The 20,346-nt window shown below is 45.8% G+C and overlaps 1 protein-coding gene across 6 annotated transcripts in view; it reads right to left on the bottom strand.

The window, feature by feature from the left end:
• The window catches only part of MEAF6 (MYST/Esa1 associated factor 6), a 29,836-nt gene extending 15,765 nt beyond the window's left edge, over positions 1-14,071 (bottom strand). For all 6 annotated transcript variants that reach the window (XR_005370162.1, XR_005370160.1, XR_005370161.1 and 3 more), the window contains exons 1-4: positions 13,921-14,071; positions 11,652-11,767; positions 8,252-8,339; positions 8,051-8,096 (exon numbers count right to left, since the gene is read on the bottom strand). Coding sequence is in view for 3 of the 6 variants with exons in the window: in XM_038557859.1 (XP_038413787.1) it covers positions 8,051-8,096; positions 8,252-8,339; positions 11,652-11,767; positions 13,921-14,010 (340 nt within the window). In the remaining 3 variants the exon portion in view is untranslated. The remainder of the gene's footprint in view (positions 1-8,050; positions 8,097-8,251; positions 8,340-11,651; positions 11,768-13,920) is intronic.
• Between the last annotated feature and the right edge of the window lie 6,275 nt (positions 14,072-20,346).

Below are 20,346 nucleotides of genomic sequence, written 5' to 3'. Positions count from 1 at the left end.
TTTTATTTATTCATCATAGTCACAGACTGAGAGAGAGAGAGAGGCAGAGACACAGGCAGAGGGAGAAGCAGGCTCCATGCAGGGAGCCCGACGTGGGATTCGATCCCGGGTCTCCAGGATCGTGCCCTGGGCCAAAGGCAGGCGCTAAACCGCTGCGCCACCCAGGGATCCCGTTTTTAGTGTTCTTACCACAATTTTTAAAAGCCTATCATTTGGAGATACATACTGAAACGCGCATTCAAGAAAATATGATGTCTAGGATTTTCAATGTAACACAGGGGGTAGAAGAGAGTGTAGATTAGACGTGGACAAGGCACTGACGATGGTCTGAGATTGGGACAGTGTGATGGATACACATGTTTTTTTTTTTTTTATTTGCACAGATTTTAAAAATTCACTTTAATAAAGAATTAAAAAGCATTTTCTTTCCCCCTGTAGATTATCCCGATAATATCTATAACAGGCCTTCCCAAGCTAGGCTTTTAGTATAAATGGTGATACTCTTTTTGGAAAGTCTAGGATGTTTTCCAAAACCAAAAACCAATCCCTGATTCACCAGACACCAACAATTTGATTCCATTCTGACACTTACTAACAGAATTAGGGTAGACCCAAAGGTTAAGGGCTCAATCCACAAGTGGGACCCCAACTTTAAACACTAGTTTCGGGACGCCTGGGGGGCTCAGTGGTTGAGTGTCTGCCTTCGGCCCAGGGAGTGATCCCAGGGTCCCGGGATCGAGTCCCACATCAGGCTCCCTGCAGGGAGCCTGCTTCTCCCTCTGCCTGTGTGTCTCTGCCTCTCTCTGTGTCTCTCATGAGTACATGGATAAAATATAAATAATATAAATACATACATACATACTAGTCTCAAGTCCCAGGTTTGTTACAATAGCCCTAAGAACTCAGGAATACAATTTACCTACTGTTAACAATCTATTATAAAGGACACAACTCAAACATAGCCAAATGCCTAGGGCAAGGTATGGGGAGGGGCAGGGAGCTATCGTGCCTTCTCTGGGCACACCACCCTCCTAGCACCTTACCTCGTTCACCAACAAAAGCTCAAAAGCTCCACAGTTTAAGGGGTTGTTGTTTGTTTTTTTTTTAATTTTATTTATTTATTTGAGAGAGCGAGTGTGCACAATTGGGGGGAGGTGGGAGGGGGAAGGAGACTCCCCACTCAGCAGGGAGGCTGATGCGGGGCTTGATCCCAGGACCCTGAGATCATGATCCGAGTCAAAGTTGGAGGCTTAACCTATGAGCTTAACCAACTGAGCCAAAGTCAGATGCTTAACTGACTGAGCCCATCCATAGTTCAGGGGTTTTTAAAGAAGTTTCATTGTACGGTCATGATTCATATTAAGTCGTTGTCTACCGGTGATTAATTCAGTCTCTGGCCCCTCTCCCCTCTCTGAGGTTTGGGGTAAGCCTGAAAGTTCTAAGCCCCCATCCTGAAGCTCTCTAGGGGCCACCAGCCATGAGTCATCTCCATTAGCGTACAAAAATTTCTTTTGTATGCTAGTATATGCTAGTCATTCTTACCACTCAGAAGACTCCAACAGTTTTAGGAGCTGTGTGCCAGACCAGGGACAAAGGTCAAATATATATTTCCATTAAATCAAAGAAACTGTGCTGTATTTATGAAAATCACTCTTTGACACACTAATGCCACTTCTGGGACAGTCATATAGAAATAAAAAGCCCATTACAAACAACCAAGTATACAAGGAACTTTCCTGCAACATTGTTTACAGTGGGGAAAATGGACACAGTGTGAATACTCACCAAGAGGAGGCACAACCAGACGGCTGGGTATTTTTAGCTTTTGAAAAGAACATGAGGTTATAACAATAGCTAACAGAGAGTCCTTCCTAGAAGCCAGGCACTGTTCTCTACACTTTAAATGTATCATAGCCATAACCCTCACAGAAACCTCTACAACTGTGATGACTATTTGACAGAAGGAACAGAGGCTGGAGTTTAAGAAACTTGCCCAAGATCACACAGCCAATAAGGTAAAGTCAGGATTCACTCAAAGATAGTTTGGCTCCAAAGCCCACACAACACATCACTATTCTATATGCTAGTCTATGCACTCAACCTGCAGGAACCTATGTGATCAGTGAAAAAGCAGGTAATATGTATTGTTGGATCCAATTTTTTTCCTTAAAAAAAAAAAATCCCTTTTATGTGCATAATTAAAATTCCAAGTTAAAAAAATCCCCACCTCTGTGTATCTGTGTGTGTGTATGTTAGGATAATGCCAAGCTGTTGATGTTGGTTACAAGGTAATTAACCTATTTCATATTCACCTCTAAATAGTTTTACTTAGTACAATCAGAATATATTACTTTTCTAATTAAAAAAAAAAAAAAGCCTCAAACAAAATATAGAAAGAGGAGTCTAAAGTGGTGGAGAAGGGACAATCCAGAAAGCCTTCTTCTCCCATAGCCAGTCCTATCTTTATGCAGGTAAAAAATGTCATCTCTAAAACTGCAAATGGTGGAGGCACTGGTTAGGGAGGGAACAGGCTGATGGAGCATGAGGTCACAAAAGCTCTGGATTATAGAAAAGACGAGAGAGGGGCACAGGACTGAGTAGGCACTGGACAGGAACTGAGGATTAGCTAAAAAGGTGGGAGACAAGTAAGAAAGGCAAGTTAGATACAGCAAATTTTGCCTGCACTACAATTCTATTAAATGACATTAATGAACCAAATCAACTGTTTCCTCATTTTGGACCAGCTGCTATGGGAGTACTGAGTAAATGGATGAGGCGGTCATGTTCTATAAGCACCCACGTGCAAACACATACAAAACAGCACAAATCAAATCAAAGCCCTATGAATGGAGAATCCACCTGTGTTACCTCTCTGAGAAAGTAACATCCCAGGCAGTAACAGATGTCCCAAAGGACTGATATGGATATTAAGTTTCACAGGAGCCAGAGAAGAAAGAGTGGATTATGCAAGAAAAGCTTCCCTGAGGGGTGGAATCTGAACTGGACTGGATAAATGAGAAGCCATAATAAGGACAAGAAATAGCACAAGCAAAAGCGCAGAGATGAGAAAACACAAGGTACATTTGGGACAAATGAATCAAACGACATCTCTTAAGCAAAAGGCTTGAGAAATAAGAGGGGCCTGAAGGAGCCTTAAAGGATCTGACTTAGGGAGACAATGTGAGATGATGATTAAAAGACCGGACTTGTTGCTTCAATTTTCAGACCCTGTTTCGCCATCTGTAAAATAGGAAATCTTTCCCTACCCTGAATATCTCTTATGGACAAAACAGTGGGCTCGACACTGGAGGTACAGCAACGTTCTCTTACTTTCAAGGAACCTAATAATCTGTACCTATCCTCAAGAAGTTGCTCTAAGGAATAGATGAGATAAATACAAGTGTCTGTGTAATGTGTCTAGAACACAGTGTTCAAGTCTCGATATCCTTGAGATATACAAACATGCCAAGTCAAATTCTAAACAGGAGACAGTTTGCTGTAAAATAGTTGCTAACAGGACATAAGGCAAAGTCGTCAAGTATTTCTAAACAGAGACGTGACATTCAACAATGAATGTTTCCTGAATTCTCTGTCTAAACCCATGTTTTAGGATTATGGGGCTAGAAGTGGTTTATAACAGGGACTGCAGCCAGGGAGATTAAACACTGTTAAAATATAAAGTGCGACCACAAAGTAAAAATAATTGTCTTGGCTCATGGAAGCAGAAGGATGAGAGCAAAAGGGGTGCGTTACGACACCCCTAAATGCAGCAGCAAGTCAGTCCCCTATGACACTGTTACGAGGAAAATACACCTAAGTTCATTCCTCGTTGACATATAAGTAAGCACCCTGTTTTTAGAGTAAAGAATGTCAGATTTTGAGGAAGTGTAATACACCTACAAACAAGGCACTCTCCTTATTTAAAGAAAAAAAACCCAAAATACCTATTGAATAGTGCCAAGGCACTTTGATCAGCACAAAAACTTTAAAGGAGGAAAGAAAGATATCCAACAGTGCTTCACACAGCCATTTCCTTATCCACTGGAATGATGTAAATGCTGAGGAAAGATCTAGTTTAATGAAAGCTTCAGAGGAGTCTGATAAAACAAACAGCAGAAACTATGCTGATCCTTTAAAGAAAACTGGATAAAATCTGCCTGTTTGTTTTTCTTTTATTCTTTTTACAAAAACATACAATGCTTCACTGATTTGCATAAAAATCCCCTTTGGGGACCCTGCTAATCCTCTCTATCATTCTAGTTTGGGTAAATAAGCCAAAGGAAGCAGAAAGTTATGCATTTTTAAAGAAAATTTTCCAGAATGGTTTGAAAATAAAATGCCAAAAATGCCAAACTCCAAGATCCTTGAGATCTAAAAATGTGCAACTCAAAATTCTAAGAGAAAAGAATGTGCAGTTCATCACCATCAAAAATGAAGAACACAAGAGTCATTCCACAAATTTGTTATGCAGAAATTCTGAAACACTGGAGAGATTCTGTACAAAGGAAAAACAGCAACAGGTGAAGTAGACCATTTCTCTCATGGAATTAAACCTTGGTTTGAAACACCTGGGTCTTTCAAGGACCCTCACCTTGGTTTAAAGAGATATAAGCACCCAGCAGAAGAAAACATGAAGTCTTTGGAAGATGGCACCTTTACCCTCACTCTCAAATTATTCCAAAAATATTTGAAGTTACGATGAGCAGTACACAGTCAAAAATAACAAGGCACACAGGAAAATTAAAATGAAACTTTATGAGTAATAACCGGCAGAAGCAACAGACAACAGACTTCAGAGATTGAAATTTAAAACAGAATATACAACAACTGGGTTTACTCTGCTTAAAGAAGCAAAAGGAGGGATCCCTGGGTGGCGCAGTGGTTTGGCGCCTGCCTTTGGCCCAGGGCGCGATCCTGGAGACGGGGGATCGAATCCCACATCGGGCTCCCGGTGCATGGAGCCTGCTTCTCCCTCTGCCTATGTCTCTGCCTCTCTCTCTCTCTCTCTCTCTCTCTCTCTCTCTCTGTGTGACTATCATAAATTAAAAAAAATTAAAAAAAAAAAAAAGCAAAAGGAAGTTTAAAAATTGCAGAGAAAGCTACTGAAAAATTACATAGTAGATTTTAGAAATAAATAAGTGGAATTTCTGGAAATTAAAAATGTAGTAACAAAAAATTTGAAAATCAAGGAAGGTTTAACAGCAAGTCAGACTCAACTGAAAGAATTGGTGAGCTGGCAGGTGGCCCAGAGACAAAGACAGAAGACAGCCCAGAGAAAATGCAGTATCTGAAGAGGTAACAGAACTGATGAAAAAATATTAAGCCAAAGAGTCCAATGAAACCCAAGCCAGATAATTTAAAAGAAATTCATACTTAGACACATTGTAGTTGACTGCAGAAAATCAAGATGAATATAAACTTAAAAAATAGGAGTAACAGGGAAGCCTGGGTGGCTGTCCCACATTGGACTCCCTGCATGGAGCCTGCTTCTCCCTCTGCCTGTGTCTGTGCCTCTCTCTCTGTGTGTCTCTCATGAATAAATAAATACAATCTTTAAAAGAAAAAGAAAAAAAAAGGAGTAACAGGGGTGCCCAGATGGCTCAGTGGGTTAAGCATCTGACTCTTGATTTCAGTTCAGGTCATGATCTCAGGGTCCTGAGATCAAGCCCCATGTTGGGCTCTGCACTCCCAGGGAGTCGGCTTGAGATTCTCTCTCCCCCTGCCCCTCCCCCTTCTCTGAAAAAAAAAAAAAAACCAGCAGGAGGAAATGATGACAGGTCTTGAGACAGAACTCAACAGAATTACTTTAAAGGGGCTCTGATCATTTGAATTCATGAACTCCAGTATTTATGTACTTCTCTATTCTAAAAAGAATTCAAAGCAGTTTACCAAGATCCATATAATAAAGTCCAATATAATACATTTAAAATGAGACAAGTAAAACAAAGAGGAATAGAAGACTTAATAAGCTGGATGCAGTACTAAGACTCATTCCCAAAACATAGGCTATAAATTCAGATTTGCTTTCTAGATGAGAAACACTGACCATTTGAGCACCTATACAAAGAAACAGTCCATTAACAGATATTCAGTAAAAATCAACTTGTTCAAGGAAAACAACTATTTTTTTTTAAGATTTATTTATTTACTTGATAAAGAGTCATAGTGTGCACGTGCAAGCAGGTACAGGAGGAGGGGGCAGAAGGAGAGGACAGGGAAAGAATCAGATTCCCAAAAAAAGACTAAAAAAAAAAAAAGAATCAGATTCCCAGCTGAGTGTGGAGCCTGATGGGAGACTCGACCTCACAACCCTGAGATCATGACCTGAGGGGAAACCAAGAGCTGGAGACTTAACCAACTGAGCCACCTGGGCACCCCTCAGGGAAAACAACTATTCCTAAAAGACACAGTAATGAGGGACGCCTAGGTGGCTCAGTGGTTGAGTATCTGCCTTTGGCTCAGGTTGTGATCCCGTGGTCCTGGGATCCAGTTCCACATCGGGCTCCCTGCAGGGAGCCTGCTTCTCCCTCTGCCTGTGTCTCTGCCTCTCTCATGAATATATAAATAAATAAAATCTTAAGAAAAAGATATAGTAATGAGTAATGATAGTTAACATGCACAACATTCTCTTATAAAAGAGTGGCACATTTAGCAGGACCAAAATATAAATCAAAAGAAACTTTATAGGGAAGACCAAGAAACACCAGTGTGACCTATTCCCAGGATGTGACCCAATTCAAGGGGAAGATCTCAGGGGAACAGATGGCCTGCACATGCTTCAGAAAACCTTTAATTCCTAAGTACTTGTCTCTCAGCTGAGCTTCTGCAAGTAGTGGCTTTAAGGGTCGTTTCTTCACGAGTACCTAGGTGCAGCCATTCTGTGGACAGATGCAGAACTATCCACTGAGCCAACAGGAGGATTATAGGCTATCATGAAACTGAGGAGTCAGACATCATTCCACCTCAACTCACAGGAGTGAGGTCCAGTCTTGTGACCTCAGAAAGCAGATAATACTAGCTCTACATCCTAGAAGTGGCAAGCGATTGAAGAGAAATAAGATGTAACTTATTTAAACCGTAGCAAAAGAAAAATCAAAGGGATCAAATGTTATATAATTGATTAGGCCGGCAGAAAGGAGTCAAAGGTGCCTACAAAGTCTTGAATGAGGGAAACCAGAAATACTAACAGAAAAACTGGGCAGACAAGTTTTGAAGGAAACAGAACAATTCGGTTTTAGAGAAAATGTTTGAGCTTGAATATCTGAGTGGAAAGAACTAGAAGACATTTTTCTACTTAGAAATCTGAACACAGAGATAATAATCAAAGTCACTGAGAAGTTCTAATTCCCAAACTACCAATATCCTATTTCCTCCAATCACTGGATCAATGCAAACACAAGAACTGAACCCCATAAGATACACCATCTGAAAGAAGTACACAGCCATGATACAAAAAGCAGGTTATGTTTCAAAGTGACCCACTGTACAGGAAGAGTGTCCAATACAGCTACCCAGAGTCTCAGAAAGATAAATGCACAGATCTGTATTCCATCACCAGACCTTAGAACAGAATTAGACTGGATGGCTTACATAGAATGATACAATTTCTTTACAAAGTAAATACTATCTACCCTATGTTTTATATTTAAGAACACATAGGTACATTCTGTTCACAGGATCAGATTTTCCTAAGAATTATTAAAGTGGGGACATGGAGAGTTATCAGATATGTCTGAAATTAAAAAAAAAAAAAAAAAACAAAAAAAAAACAAAAAAAACTCCCTAACACTTATCAGCAGCAAAGACATATCTCTGTGTCTTTGAATAGCTACAGTCAACCTCTGCATGATAGAAGAGGCTAGAGGGACACGGTTTCTTCCTCCACAACAACAAAAAGACAGGATTAAAGAGACTTAAAGGTTTCCCTAACTTCTAGAAAAAAGAGGCAAGAGTATAAGAGATGTAGTCTTCAGAGACATAGTCGGATAGGAGGTAAAGACAAACCTAAAAATGAAATAATAAAGAAGTTAAAAAAAAAAAAAAAACTTACTCTTTTCAATGAGCTGATCCTGAACTCCTGCCAATGCACTTACTGCCTAAAAGAAAAAAAAAAGAAGAAACCTGTTACTAGAAAAATTATCACAGACCTCCGGAGAGCCCCCGGACAGCAGGGAGAAAGGGAACTAGCAGAAATTTAACTGAGGGGTTTCTCCCCAATGGGCCACAGAAAGATTCCCCCCACTTCACTTACAGCTGCCGAAGTAACTGAGGATTTACTGAAGAGTCGCTCAGCTTCCTTAAACTTCCGGTTCCTTCGGTCGTTTTTGCTATTGGAGTTTCTAAAACACACACAAGAAACTCATAAGCACCAAGCTGAATCTATGGCTCGAGTTGAGGATGGCCCAGGGCACAGTAAGGAACTCTCTCACTGTCTTTTTTTTTTTTTTAAGTTACGAGCTTTCAGACAGAAATGCCTCCACACCTTCTGGAGTGACCGACAGGACCCTAACGCTAAATGCCCACCCAGACAGCAACGGTTTCCAGCGCATAGGGGGGTGCTCCACTGTGGGACATTACTTCAGTTGGGTCACTGTCATTAACATTTTCATATGTATTTGATACTTATTATTAAAAACGGCTAGCATAGACTAGTGATATGAAATGGTTTTGTCAGATAAGCTTAATGTAAAAAATGTAATGAGGGATGCCTGGGTGGCTCAGGGGTTGAGCATCTGCCTTTGGCTCAGGGTGTGATCCCAGGGTCCTGGGATCGAGTTCCCATCGGGCTCCCTGCAGGGAGCCTGCTTCTCCCTCTGCCTGTCTCTGCCTCTCTGTGTCTCTCGTGAATAGGGAAAAAAAAACTTAAAAAAAATTTAAAGAACAAGCCAGGGTTCCTTAAGGAAATGGCTGGTCTCAGTTCTGGGATAAGAAAAGGGCAAGGTGAGGCTAAGAGACCCTGCTAGGACAGAAAGCAGCAAAATGCCTGAAGACTAACAGAGTCTAATAGGGTCACATCAGCAGGACAAAGGAGGCTTCCTCTGGCCATATTTGGGACAAATCAAGCACTGGAAAGGATAATGATGGGTGTGTTTGCTTCGTGAAAAGTCATCAAACTGTATGTTTATGACGTATGTGCTTCTCTGCATGTATTTCAGTAAGTTTATAGCAAAAAATAAACCTCCACAATAAAAAAGTAACGGTACTAGATTCCCACACACTGATTTTTTTTTTTTTTTAATCACTGGTCCTGGGGCACCTGGGTGGCTCAGTCGGTTACATGTCTGCTTTCAGCTCAGGTTGTGATCCCAGGGGCCTGGGGGGCTCTCTGCTCAGTGGGAAGCCTGCTTCTCCCTCTCCCTCTGCCTGCCACTGCCCCTGTTGTGCGCACTCCCTCTCCCTCTCTCTCTGTCAAATAAATAAAAATCTTAAAAAAAAAAAAAATCCATTGGTCTCTAGTGATACTAAAGAGAGAAGGCCAGAGATACAGAACGAAAGGGCGAGAAGATATGAAGGGAAGATTCTTCTTTCTGAATACCAGTGATCCATGTACCAGGACGAGTAAAATCAGAATCCACAGTACATCAAATGAGTCGGGTAAAAATCAACAATGGATACTAAAACCACTGAATAAAAATTTGGAAAAGCGGTATATTCACACTGCCTAAAAGTACAGCCCCCAAACTACCTATAAATTACAGAGAACAAATAAATTTTTACAACGGAGAAATCATATGCTCCATCTTTGTACCAATAATGGGACAATCTGACACTATGTGCCTCCCAATAAAATTGAGGTAAACAACACACCAGGCATACAAATCATTTATGCAATATTTTCGCCAAAAATCCTTAAAGGATCTCTCATCACAAAAGGAAAAATCTGGAATTGGAACATTCTGCAAGACAGTGTCACGAACAACTTTACTGCCAAAAAGGGTGGGGGACTCTCTTAACTCTCTTAAATGAAGAGACAAGAGAGACATAATAGCCAAATATTGATACATGAACACTGAAGGGATCAAAACAAGGTAGCAAAGCATGTCGGGGACAATTAGGGGAATTTGAATAAAGACTATAGTAGATGATACTATTAATGTAATGCAATTTTCTATATGCATTAATTGTGGTTAGGTAAGAAAATATTCTTCTTCAAAAAAAGAAAAAAAAAAAAGGGCAGCCTGGGTGGCTCAGCAGTTTGGCGCCTGCCTTGGGTCCAGGGCGTGATCCTGGAGGCCCGGGATCGGGTCCCATGTCAGGCTCCCTGCATGGAGCCTGCTTCTCCCTCTGCCTGTGTCTGCCTCTCTCTATGTATCTCTCATGAATAAATAAATAAAATCTTAAAAAAAAAAAAAAGAAAAGAAAATATTCTTAGGAGGTAAATGCTGACATAATTAGATAGCAAAGTGTCGTGCTATCTGCTTAAATGGTTAACAAAAAAAAGTATGGAGGAAAGGGATGATATAACTATAAAGGGGTAGCAGGTGGGAGATCTTTGTGGTGATGAAATACTTCTGTATCTTGATTGCAGTGGTGCACGCAGGTGGTGCACGCAGGAGTCTACACGGCAGTGACAATTACACACACACATACACATTGTACCAATGTCAGTTTCCTGGATTTGATATTCTACTACAGTTACATAAAGCCCAACCATCGGGAAAGACTAGGTGAAGGGTACACGGGACCTCTGTAATATTGCTGCAACTTCCCATGTATCTGTAATGACATCAAAAATTTTTGACTTTTTTTCTTTTTTAAGACAGAGAGAGAGGAGGGGGAGGGGTGGAGAGAGAGAAAGAAAGAGAATCTTAAGCAGGTTCTATGCTCAGCATGGAGCCTGACATGGTGCTTGATCCCATGACCCTGAGATCATGACCTGAGCTGAAATCAAGAGCCAGATGCTTAACTGACTGAGCCACACAGGTGCCTCTAAAAATTTTAAGTATAGATATGGGTATGTGGGGATCCCTGGGTGGCTCAGTGGTTGAGCACCTGCCTTCGGCCCACGGCATGACCCCAGGGTCTCGGGATCGAGTCCCATGTCAGGCTCCCTGCAAGGAGCCTGCTTCTCCCTCTGCCTGTGTCTCTCATGAATAAATAAATAAAATCTTTAAAAAAAAAGTATAAATATGTGTATGTTTATATACATTAGAGAGAAAGCAAATGTGGCAACATGTTAACAACTGATGAAAGCAGGTCACGGGCATCAAGTGTGCACAGTACTATTTCAATGTCAAACCTGAAGATGTTTAAAACGTTTAGACAGTTCTAAATAGTTATCACTAAATTGTAATATGGTCAGCACACAGGGGTGGCAAATACTGTAAAGGTGAAACTCATGACTGATTAAAAAAAAAAAAAAGGGAAACACTAAAAAAGTGATACGTCAGGTACTGTCATTCGCTGTGTTTGGTTTATGCCTCACACCACCCTGTACCACCGGCCCAACTTCCCCTGTTTCCCAGATGTAGGATTTGTCCACAATTACTCAGTGAGGCAGAGGCTGAGCCAGAGTCCACGTTGGACCCCAGATGGCTTTTCACACCACCGCTTTACTGCCGCCTCCCTCCAAAGCTGCTACCAAGAACGTAGATAATCGGAAAAATAAATAACGACTGGGGGCACAATACCAACAGGCCTGTGACACTCACTTTTGGTTGGTCAGGTACCGATCCCAGCCGCGGATGATATTGCCGTACATCTGAGTGTCTTCCAGGTAGCTTCCTTCAAAAGCATAGATCTGTCTCTCCAAGTTCGCCAGTGTTTCCTGGGAGACGGGGGAAAAAACAAGGACATGGATGGATAATACCTTTTAAATGCAAACGTTAATTCCGACCAGACCAGACCCTTAGTATTAGCCCGAGACCTTCGAGGTCCCCTATAGTAGAGACCATCCAGGGAGGGGAAGGGAGACCAGCTGTGGGGAGAGGAAGGCACTTTTAGGTTAACACTGTGCAAACCTTAGACCTGTCTTGCTGGAGCCCTTTGGGAATAGAAGGGAATGAAGAGAGCCTGTGTCTTGCCCCCCCCCCCCCAAAATGTGCAAAATTTTGCATATGCTTCAGAGGGTTCATGGCAGGGCAGCTGTCAAGAGTTTCCCCCCATCCCTGGGTGGCTCAGCAGTTTGGCGCCTGCCATTGGCCGAGGGTGCGATCCTGGGGTCCCGGGATAGAGTCCCGCGATGGGCTCCCTGCATGGAGCCTGCTTCTCCCTCTCTCATAAACAAATTTAAAAAATAAAAAAATAAAAAAATCTTAAAAGAGTCCCTCCCCGCCCCCCAAAAAATGTGCAAGATTTTGCATATGCTTCGGAGGGCTCCTGGCAGGCCAGCTGTCAGCAGGACTTGAGCAGCCTCCACGCCCACGCACAAAGGCGCTGCCGCTGCTGGCGCGAAAGGGGTGAGCAGCCCCCCAGCCGCAGCCCCGGCTGTCAGTTGTCATGGAAACCTGCAAGGGCAGCCGCAGGTGAGCCCGCCTCGGCGGTGCGCGCGTCGCGGGGAGGGGGCCCGGAGCCTGGGGGAGCCAGGGCACAGCCTGAGTTGCCGGCCGGGTCGCGGGCCTCACCTGCCGCCCCCCCCCGCGGAGCATCGGAGGCACCCCCCCCCCCCCCCGAGCCCCGGGACCTAGGGCCTTACCTGCCCCCCCCCGGAGCATCGGAGGCACCCCCCCCCAGCCCCGAGACCTCGGCCTTACCTGCCCCCCCCCACGGAGCATCGGAGGCACACCCCCCCCCCAGCCCCGGGACCTCGGCCTCACCTGCCCCCCAGCATCGCAGGCCCCCCCGAGCCCCGGGACCTCGGCCTCACCTGCCCCCCAACATCGCAGGCCCCCCCGAGCCCCGGGACCTCGGCCTCACCTGCCCCCCCAGCATCGCAGGCCCCCCCCCCCCGAGCCCCGGGACCTCGGCCTCACCTGTCCCCCAGCATCGCAGGCCCCCCCGAGCCCCGGGACCTCGGCCTCACCTGCTCCCCCAGCATCGCAGGCCCCCCCGAGCCCCGGACCTCGGCCTCACCTGCCCCCCCAGCATCGCAGGCCCCCCCGAGCCCGGGGACCTCGGCCTCACCTGCTCCCCCAGCATCGCAGGCCCCCCCGAGCCCCGGACCTCGGCCTCACCTGCCCCCCAGCATCGCAGGCCCCCCCGAGCCCCGGACCTCGGCCTCACCTGCTCCCCCAGCATCGCAAGCCCCCCCGAGCCCCGGGACCTCGGCCTCACCTGCCCTCCAACATCGCAGGCCCCCCCGAGCCCCGGGACCTCGGCCTCACCTGCCCCCCAGCATCGCAGGCCCCCCTGAGCCCCGGGACCTCGGCCTCACCTGCCCCCCAGCATCGCAGGCCCCCCCGAGCCCCGGACCTCGGCCTCACCTGCCCCCCAGCATCGCAGGCCCCCCCGAGCCCCGGACCTCGGCCTCACCTGCCCCCCAGCATCGCAGGCCCCCCCGAGCCCCGGGACCTCGGCCTCACCTGCTCCCCCAGCATCGCAGGCCCCCCCGAGCCCCGGGACCTCGGCCTCACCTGCTCCCCCAGCATCGCAAGCCCCCCTGAGCCCCGGGACCTCGGCCTCACCTGCCCCCCAGCATCGCAGGCCCCCCCGAGCCCCGGACCTCGGCCTCACCTGCCCCCCAGCATCGCAGGCCCCCCCGGAGCCCCCCTCCCAGCGCACCGCCCCCGAGCCCCGGGTCCGCGGGAGGCCCAGCGCACAGCCGCCCCCGCCCTGCCCCCGGCCCCGCCGCCAGCCGGGCCGCTCGGGCCGCTCGGGCCGCGGAAGGCGCAGCCGCCCCCAGGCCTCCGGGCTCCGGGCTCCGGGCTCCGCGCTCCCGGCCGCGGCGCCGGGGGAGTAACGGCCGCGGCGCGATCGGGCCGGGGCCTGGGGCCGGGGGCGGGCGCCGGGCCCCGGAGGGCCGCCCCGCCGCCGGCGCCTCACCGCCAGCTCCTGCTTCCGCTTCACCAGCTCCGCCAGCTCCCGCCGGGTGTCCGGGATCTGCGGCGGCGCCGCCTTGTTGTGCATCGCCATGTTGGGCTGAGGCGGCGGCGGCGGCGGGCTGGGGGCGGGCCCTGCGCGCCCTCGCCGCCAGGGGGCGCCCGCGCCGCACTGCGCCTGCGCGCGGGGTCTCCGGGTCTCCGGGGCGCGCGCCGGCCCCGCCCCCTCCCGCCGGGGCCCCGCCCAGGTCTCCGCCCTCCTCCCGCCCCGCGGAGCCGGGTCCCGAGGGTGCGGCCGGGTGTCGCCCCGGTGTAGACCTCGCCGCGGCCCCTCGGAGGGCAGCGCGCGCAGGGCCGAGGTCACGACCCGCCGGGGCCGACTCCCCCGCGGTCCAGGCCGGGCCCGCGAAGTGCAGGTAGTAAGAGGGCTTACCGGCGCCTTGGCACCTTCCAGGGTCCTGCAATGTCCCCATCACGACCCGGATTTTTTTTTTTTTTTTTTCATTTTTCATCCCCCCCCACCCCCCACCCCCGCCTTGCTTGGAAGTCTGGGCTTCTACAGCCTGTGGGTCGGTGATCTTCCCCTGCTTCGGAGACATTCTCATCTTTAGGTATTCCTGGGCCTCACTTTCCTCTCCTTCTGGAACTCAAATCAAATGTAATAATCCTTTATTATTGTTTTTCACCCACTGGTTTTTTTTTTGTTTTGTTTTGTTTTTTTTTTTGGTCTCTCTGCTGCATTCTGGATAACTTCTCTCCTGTGTTGATCTTGTAACCTGAAATCTTGCTGAACTCCCTTATAATTCTGGGAGGGTTTTATTGCAGATTCCTTGATTTTTTATTTTTTGATTCTTTGATTTTTTTTTTACGTGATCTCATTTGCAAATAAAGGTGGTTGATTTTTTTTTTTTTTTTCCTTTCCAATCTGTATGCTTATTTCTTTTTCTTGCCTTACTGTGCTGGCCAGGACTTCCAGTTCTACATTAAGAGAGGTCACAGTCTTTCACCATTAAGTACGTTAGCTATACTGTTTTTCTAGATGCTCTTTATTAAGTTGAGAAAGTTCCCCCTCTACTTCTGGCTTATTGAGAGTTTTTTTTTTTTAATTTTTATTTATTTATGATAGTCACACAGAGAGAGAGAGAGGCAGAGACACAGGCAATGGGAGAAGCAGGCTCCATGCACCGGGAGCCCGATGTGGGATTCGATCCCGGGTCTCCAGGATCGCGCCCTGGGCCAAAGGCAGGCGCCAAACCGCTGCGCCACCCAGGGATCCCGGGCCACCCAGGGATCCCTTATTGAGAGTTTTTATCATGAATGGGTATTGAACTTTGTCAGATGCTTTTTTCTATGCCATTGACACAATCATTTTTTCTCTAGTGTCTTGGGATAGTGGATTATCTAGATTTATTTCCATTATGAACCAGTTTTGCATATCTGGGCTGAACCTCACTTGGCCAGTGTGTATAATTCTTTATATATATATTTTTAAGATTTATTTATTCAGAGAGAGAGAGAGAGAGAGGCAGAGACACAGGCAGAGGGAGAAGCAGGCTCCATGCAGGGAGCCCAACACAGGACTTGACCCCAGGTCCCCAGGATTACACCCCCCGCTGCAGGCGGCGCTAAACCGCTGGGCCACCGGGGCTGCCCTGTATAATTCTTTTTATATGGGCTGGATTCAATTTGCTAATATCCAGAATTTTTGTGGCTAAAGTTTTGGGGATATTAGTCTGTAGAGTTTGGTTCTTTTCTTTTTTTGTACTGTCCTATTTGGCTTTGATATCAAAGTAATAGTATTGCCTGATATTCTAATTTCTGGCAGAGATGGTATAGAATGGTGGTAATTTTTCTTAAAGTTTGGTAGGTGTCTTCAGTGAGACCATCACCATCTGGGCCTGGATATTTCTTTTTTGGAAGCTTTTTATTTTAATTTTTAGTTAATTTGTTTTAGAGAGAAAATAGAAGCAGGAGGGGCAGAGGAAGAGAGAGAGAATCTCAATCGGACTCCGTGCTGAGCACAGAGCAAGACATGAGGCTTGATCTCACAACCCTGAGACCTCCCCCTGAGCTGAAACCAAGAGTTTGACCCTTAACTGTACCACCCAGGCACCCCTGGAAGCTTTTTAAATTACAAATTCAGTTTCTTAAATAATTATAGGACTATTCAGATTATTTTGTATCGGGTCAATTTTGGTAATTTACTTTTTTGAGAAGTTGGCCCACTTCATTGGTTAAATCTATGTGCATGGATAATTTCCATCTTCCAGTTCACTAATTCTCCCTCAAGCTTCTGTTAACGCCACCCACTGATGGGTTTACAGTTGTTGTATTTTTCATGTTTAAAAGCCATTTCTTGTTCCTTGCATTTTCAAGTTTCTCTCTTGAGAATAGTAACATGAACGTTTTATAGTATAATTCAAGTATCTGAAGTCTTTGAGATTCAGTTTGTTATTCCTGTTGGTTTTCACCTACAGGGCATGCTTTTAAAAAATAATTGTATCTTCGCAGGAAAAGAAACGTGGAAGTAACTCGAGGGGGGGCGGATTTAAAAAGTCCCTTCCTCCAAAAAGTAGTTTCATTTACTTCTATCATATACCTGGAGGCATCAATAGTACAGGGTCATCTTAAACCAAGTTCAAGGCTTGAATTTTCCTGAGCTCCTAGGCTGCAGATCCCTGGGAGGATTTGATTTCTGGTCACCCCTTTTATTCTGAAAAGGATAGCCCTTTTGGCATGCCAGCTTTTTGTGGGAAACATCTTCTAACGGTCTATTCATTGTACGTGGGCTCTGGGTTTTGATTCTGTCCCATTCAACGTCGGGTCAGGTCTGATTTGCTAGAATCAAATGTGGTTTCCAGGCATCTGTGCTCCATTTCTCCCTGAATTCTTGTTTATCTTCGCTTTAGGCCTGATAACATTTTTACTAATTTGTCAGTTCTTGGAGGCTTTCATAAATTTTTTTGCTTATATTTTATCCAGAAGTTTTGGCTTCTTGCAGGATTCACATACACACACAAAATAACTTAGTCCATCATTAACAGAAACCAGAAGTCTCATGACTGTTTCCCCTATTGAACTTCAAGTGCTTCCAAAACCTCATTAGTTTCTCACCTCAGGCATTTCGAAGTGCTAGCCTCTCTGCCTAGAAATACTCCTTTTTTTTTTTTTTTTTTTTTTTTTTTCCCCAACCCCACTGACCTCTTCTGGATAACTGTTCATTCTCCCCTGACCCACGAGGCTTTGTTAAATCCTATTTCTCTCTGCTTCCATAGTCCCCAGTGCCTCTCCTATCTAACACTGTGTGTAGCTGCTAGTTAAACGGCTCTGCAAGGGCCAGACCTTATACATCTCATAACTACATAAGAGGCAGTAGATCACAGTGGCTAAGAGCATGGCACCTGGACCCAGGGCAAGTTTGAATCCCTTAATCTCTTTGTGCCCCGGTTTTTGCATCTGCAAAATAGACTAATAATACAAGCCTCATAAATGCTCATGTGAAACTGTGAGAACTGTGCCTGTACCTAAGAAAGTGCTCCTAAGTATTAGCCAGCTTTATTGTCAAAGTCTCGCTCATGCTACTTGTTAGGCACGTGAATATTGAATGTTTATACATTTTTATGAATCAACATGATTTCCAAGTAGTTCTGACTTGGTGACGTGAATGGCCCTGAAAGGCCCATCCACTGTGATCAATCAAGCAGCTATCTTTCCCCTCAAATCTGTCCACTAAGCACTGCTGGGGAGCTGGGAGGGAACAGTCTAGAGCAAAGACCACTGAACCAGGACTGAGGTGGTTTCTCATCCTAGCTTCTACCCCTGCCTTGATGTGGGACTTCAGGTAAACAGCTTCATTTTACAGAACTCTTTCCACGTACCCCCAACTCCAGTCCTGCTGTCCTGCAGACTGCTCAGTCTGTAACAGTGCCCTCTTCTACTGGTCCAGAATCAACCTGTTCTCCAAAGCACGTCGCAAATACCAATTCTTGCACAAGTACATCCCACTCCCAGATGACTGCTCCGTTTCTAATTTACAGCTGTAACTCAACTGTTAGCACAATAAACTTACGCAATCATTTGCTGGATTGACTCATTTGAACTTTAAATGTGAACAAATCAACAGTCTTTTTCGATTGTTTCCCCCTTGATAAATGGAAACTTTACCCAAGAGACCAGATGAAGCTTTAAATTCCAAAGCTTTCATTTAAATCAAGTAGGCTTCCTGCTTTTATAAATGCACATACCCAGCCAGCAACATTACGGGTTCGGAACGCCATCATATAAGCAGGCGTTGCTGGCTACGGTGTGCAAATCAGACTTTGGCTTTCATTAACATGCCTTCACCTCATTCCTCACGTCCACAACTAATTTCCACAAAGAGAAGAATAGTAAAAAAAAATATAACTGTATCAAATAATTATCAACCTAAATTATATATTTCAATTCTAAGTCTTTTAAAACCAAGCTTTATTGTATACTGGCATACTCCATACACTAATACGAAAGTTAAAAAAAAAAAAAAAACTCATTATCTGAATTGACTACTCTTTTACTTATCACCAGGATACAATAAAAGTATTTGAAAGCTACAGTACCAGTTGCTCTTAACAAGGTGTCTTTGTCCATGTTCAAATGAAAGAAGTAGGTGACTAGAAAGAGGTTGGATGGGGAAACCTGAAGATTCTGTCCTAGACTTCAGAATTGTAGACCACCACAAAGGATTTGGGGCAGGGGCTCAGAAACAAAGGGCTGTTTTGCAGATAGCTTGGTTTTACACCAATGATTTGTAGCCATGGGGGGGTGGAGGGGGCAGGTGGAGAAAAAGAAAGTTGCAAATGGCTAGGAGGAACAGGAGTTTCCAAGGAAAGAATTCAAGAAGAAAGCTTTAGGATTATGTCAACTTTGAATAACAAGTCCACTAGTGATATCTGGCTTTGGAGATGGGTCTTATCTTTGACTCTTTTTTTTCGCCCCATATTTATGAGAGTGAGAGAGAATGTGCGTGCATGTGCGTGCACAGAGGGGAGGGGGGGCAGCGAGGGAGGGGTGGAGGGAGAGGGGCAAGCTGACTGCACTGAGCAGGGAGCCTGAAGCAGGGCTCCATCCTAGGACCCTGAGATCGTGACCTGAGCCAAAGTCAGACACTTAACCGACTGAGCCACCCAGGTGCCCTGACCCTTTTTTTTTTTTTTTTTTTAATTTTATTTATTTATTCATGAGAGACACAGAGAGAGAGGCAGAGACACAGGCAGAGGGGGAAGCAAGCTCCAAGCAGGGAGCCCGATGTGGGACTCGATCCCGGGTCTCCAGGATCACACCTTGGGCCGAGGAGGCGCTAAACCACTGAGTTACCCGGGCTGCTCCTAACCCAACAGGTCTTAAACAAAACAAAACAAAACAAAACAAAACAAAACAAAAAAACAAAACAAAACACCATATGTGGGAGGGGGGGCACCTTTCCAGATGTTTGGCACAAAGAATCTATTAATGCAGGAAACTATTCCTCCACTTAACCAAGTTTACTTCACAACCAGACCTCTTATTGAAGAACTTAGGCCAAGTGGTCATCTATCATGCTGCCCAGCAGTGAAGCCCAAGGCTATCTGGAAGCAGTAGTAGGAGCACAAAATGAACAGGAGGCCTGGGAGGCCAGGTTAGTGCCTAATCCGAGCAAGAGAAAGCCATCAGTCTGGATCCATCAAAGCAAAACCTACCCTACCCCCCCCCCCAAAAAAAAAAGCAAAACCTACCTTTCAGGCATGCTCGTATGTAGTAGGAGGTCTAATGGCAGATAGGAGATAGGAAAGTAGCAGTCACAGTAGCCAGTGTGGAGTACAGTGGGGGCGGGGGGGGGGTACTAACTGCCGTTTCCTTGTTGGAGCCTCCCTACATCTAACTGATCTCATTAAGTATTCACTCTTCAAGGGGATCTTTTCATTTCTTTTGCATAAACACTACTCAGCACCTAGCCCAGAGTCCACATGGGGGACCTTAAAGGAAAACCAATGGTAAGAAAGACAATCTCACAACATCTTAAGTTACCAAGAGGAATGGGGGCAGCAGCACCAAGTTGCATCACAACATTCCTTCCCCCCCATCAGAGAGCAACCCTGCAGGGACCAGGGATCAAGTGGTGCAAGACCTGCTATTAGAACCAGCCCCAAAGGACTATTCTGGAAAGGAAAACCTCTTCACTGCCAATTGTGAAAACGCTTCTGCTTCAACAGGACCAGCACTCACCGACGTGTGAGGGTCTGGCTTCTAGAGCTGCCACTGGCCCTACTTCCCCATTTCCTGGTTTCGCCCCAGCACACCCTCTCTGCAATGACCTATTTTTACCTCAAAAATACTGATACAAAGATTCCTGTAGCTGCAAATGAACCTATAGACACATGGTCCTCTCTGCCAGGAAAAGGATAACCCTTTGAAA

Source organism: Canis lupus, chromosome 15 (genome assembly GCF_011100685.1).
Source record: "Canis lupus familiaris isolate Mischka breed German Shepherd chromosome 15, alternate assembly UU_Cfam_GSD_1.0, whole genome shotgun sequence".
Classification (NCBI taxonomy): domain Eukaryota; kingdom Metazoa; phylum Chordata; class Mammalia; order Carnivora; family Canidae; genus Canis; species Canis lupus.
Note: the sequence above shows the minus strand (reverse complement) of the source record. Positions and strands in the feature narration are given on the sequence as shown.